The 3,565-nt window shown below is 31.0% G+C and overlaps 1 protein-coding gene across 1 annotated transcript in view; it reads right to left on the bottom strand.

Annotated features, from left to right (window-relative positions):
• HELRODRAFT_168623 (hypothetical protein) overlaps positions 1-2,984 on the bottom strand; it is a gene marked incomplete at both ends in the record, with an annotated part of 6,293 nt that extends 3,309 nt beyond the window's left edge. The window contains 3 exons of the mRNA XM_009014456.1: positions 3-117; positions 1,299-1,392; positions 2,926-2,984. Coding sequence (XP_009012704.1) covers positions 3-117; positions 1,299-1,392; positions 2,926-2,984 — 268 coding nt within the window. The remainder of the gene's footprint in view (positions 1-2; positions 118-1,298; positions 1,393-2,925) is intronic.
• Between the last annotated feature and the right edge of the window lie 581 nt (positions 2,985-3,565).

Below are 3,565 nucleotides of genomic sequence, written 5' to 3'. Positions count from 1 at the left end.
ACGCACTCCGATGCTTGCAGTCTCAAATAACAGACGCTGGACCATAAGCAGATGTGACTCAGGAGTCTCATTTGAATCCTCGGCAGATGACACGATGATAAGCCAGGATAGGTTGACCTGCAAGGTGGATGGATGGATGGATGGATGGATGGATGGACGGACGGAATGAATGGATTGATGGATGGATGGATGGATGGATGGATGGATGGATGAATGGATGGATGGATGGATGGATGGATTGATGGATGGATGGATGGATGGATGGATGGATGGATGGATGGATGGATGGATGGATGGATGGATGGATGGATGGATGGATGGATGGATGGATGGATGGATGGATGGATGGATGGATGGATGGATGGATAGATGGATTATTAGATAGATTGAAAAATAGAAGTAGGAATAGTTGGATGAATAATTGGAAAATTCGATGGATGGATAAATAGATGTATAGCTGGATTGATTGATAGAATGATAGATAAATGAAAGAAAAAATGGATAGATGGGTTGAAAGATTTATGGATGAATGGATGGATAGATGGATTGATTGATGGATAAATTAAATCTTCCATCGATCAATTTATCTATCCATTCATTCAAACATTCATCTTTTATTTCATTTTTTTTCCACCAGATAAATGACAATTTTGTAAAGGTTTACAGCCATAGAAGCAATAGCACTTCTGTGTATTACTTTGAATAAGTTTCATTAATTACAATCAATAGCCAGAGGATAGTTTTCAACAATGTTGATGATGTTTTCAACAATGTTGATGATGTTTTCAACAATGTTGATGATGTTGAAATGGAATGATGAAAACTAATCAGGTAAGCATTATAATGAAACAAATACGTTTATGATAAATTCAGATGATGGTGACGATGATGAACAGTGATGAAGATAGTGATGAATACTGATGAAGATAATGATAAATATTGATGAAGATAATGATGAATATTGATAAAGATAATGATGAATATTAATGAAGATGAGGATGATGAATATTGATGAAGATAATGATGAATGTTAATGAAGATTAGGATGATGAATATTGATGATAATAATGAATATTGATGATGATAATGAATATTGATGATGATGATAATGATTTATAATGATGATGATAATGATAAATATTGATGATGATGACGATGATTTATAATGATGATGATAATGATAGGAAAGACGGGGTGATAAAATGATGACGAAGATAGCGATTGCACGTTTGGCGAATGATGAATGTCTGAACGTCCCTATCTCACGGCTTATGATAAATGAGAATAATGTCAATGACTATGACGATGAAGAGGATGACGAAGATGATGATGCTGAGAATCTTGATGATGATGGCGACTTTGAAAATAACCATTATGATGAAGATGACGGAGCTGGTGATGGTGTTGGTGATGATTTAGATGATATTACTGATGATGATAATAATTTTGATAAGGATAACGATGACGAAAATAAGTATGACGATGACCAAAAATCTCATCACAAATGATGATGATTCAGCCAATAAAATTGACCAAGCTATTGATTAAACTGATAGTGATTGGAAAATGTTAAAAATTATGATAAGAATGATGATAATAATAATGGTAATGACAACGACAAAGTTGCTGGTTTAAACGAATACCATGAAGTTGAAGAAAGAACGAGAATGATGAAAAATATTTTGCTCCCTGCCTACTTGATGAGCGTGTTAATTAGCACTGTTGCAACTGAATAAACTGCCTGTTCAACTTTGTTTTTCTCCTTTTATTAGCTTATTAGCCCCAGTAAGACATCAGTTATTTATCACCCAATCTTCTAATTTGAAGCTAAACCTATACAAAAACGGAATGAAGAGTTTAATCTATATTAAAGTCGAAAAACTGCAAAAAATGATATTAAAAATATTAAGTCTGAATTAGAAAAAATTAACTTCTAAATTGATTATTCAAAAAAAAATCAATTTGAAAATTTGAGAAAACCAAAAATGTTAAAAACTTCTACTAAAAAGTAGACGAAAATAAAATACTTAAGGAAAAAATACTAGGTATCAAAACATTTGAAATGGCACTGAAGCACTTGCTAATTGGGGTTGAGGAATGAATTTTTTGCAAGCCTTCGTTCTAGACGAGATGATTTTTTTGTTTTAAGAATTCAAAAAAGAAATTTGTTACTTTATAATAAAAAATAAATAAAGTAACTCTTTGAAATTTTTGTTATTTTTTTAAACTTCTCTAAACTTTGTACCTCAATAGATCAAAGTATCGTTAAGGTTAAAAATGTACACATCCAGATATCTAATATTCATGATGATGATAAATTCAATGATTGTTGAAATCGTCGTCGTAAAAACATGCATTTAGAAATAGTTCAAAGATTGTACCAAAAATAAAAGTCCATTACATTCTTATAAAAATTAAATTAGACATTTTAAACTTTCAATATTTAAATTAATTGTTTTTCATTTTCGTTAAGTTTGTTCTTTGTAGAAGTAACTTTAAAACACTGAGAACGAACTAGTTAAAAAATTTTTCTGGAATAGAAAGTGCATTGAAAAAATGCTTTTTTCTTTTTACTGTACATTTCAGTTTAATTTGATCTAATATTTTTTCAGTTTTGTTTTTCTTTTTTTTATATTTTCATAATTGTTATCATTATCATCATCACACCACCACTACCATCGTCATCATCATCGTAACTGCCATCACCATCTACATGACCATCTTCGCCCGTATCCCATACCCCTACTCCTACAAAACAACCTCACCCCGTCAACATCATACAAGTAATCAGCATTGATGTGACAGAAACATCATGTCATCGGCTTGAGAGATATGAACATTTTTTTTTTTTGAGCAATCACAGACAGCACATCCCTGAAATTGTGATGACGTGAAGGTCTTAAAAGTCATCAAAAATGCAATTACCAGGCTCTTAAAATCTCCTTAAAATTCGCCATGTTACAGCCTTGCCGACTTTGGCACATGTTTTGTTGCACTTTTAATATTTTGTCAAATTTTCATTTCAGTATTTTTTAGAAGAACCAACAAAAAACATGTAGTATTTGCAGATGAATGTGAATTAAGGAATCACAAACATTGCATATGATTGGCTGGAGTCTTTTGCATATGAAGCCGGTTCTTGCTACAAAGTTTCAGGCACTTTAACCATTTTACTATCATTGTTTGTATCATTAGAATTTCTATATTAAGTTGTTGAAATCATTTGAATAATTAAGATTATGAAAGAAATTGACCAAATATAGTGGCATGAAGTTTTGAAGTTGTTTCAAAGAAGATAATTAAATTCACTCAAATCCAAAAACACCAAATTGGAAATGAAAAAAACACTGTGAAATGTCTAAAATATTCAAATGACCTTGATATATGTAGTATTTTCATTGTAAATAATCAAACACAATTAAAACTATTTGAAGAAAACATAAAAAAAAAATCTGATAAAAACAAAGAAAAAATAATAAAAAAAGGGGAAAAAATGAAAAAAGTTTGAAATTGAAAACAATTATTGAGGCATTACCGCAGACATCATCTTCCTGTTTTATTGCAT

Source organism: Helobdella robusta, assembly GCF_000326865.2.
Source record: "Helobdella robusta unplaced genomic scaffold HELROscaffold_13, whole genome shotgun sequence".
Classification (NCBI taxonomy): Eukaryota; Metazoa; Annelida; class Clitellata; order Rhynchobdellida; family Glossiphoniidae; genus Helobdella; species Helobdella robusta.
Note: the sequence above shows the minus strand (reverse complement) of the source record. Positions and strands in the feature narration are given on the sequence as shown.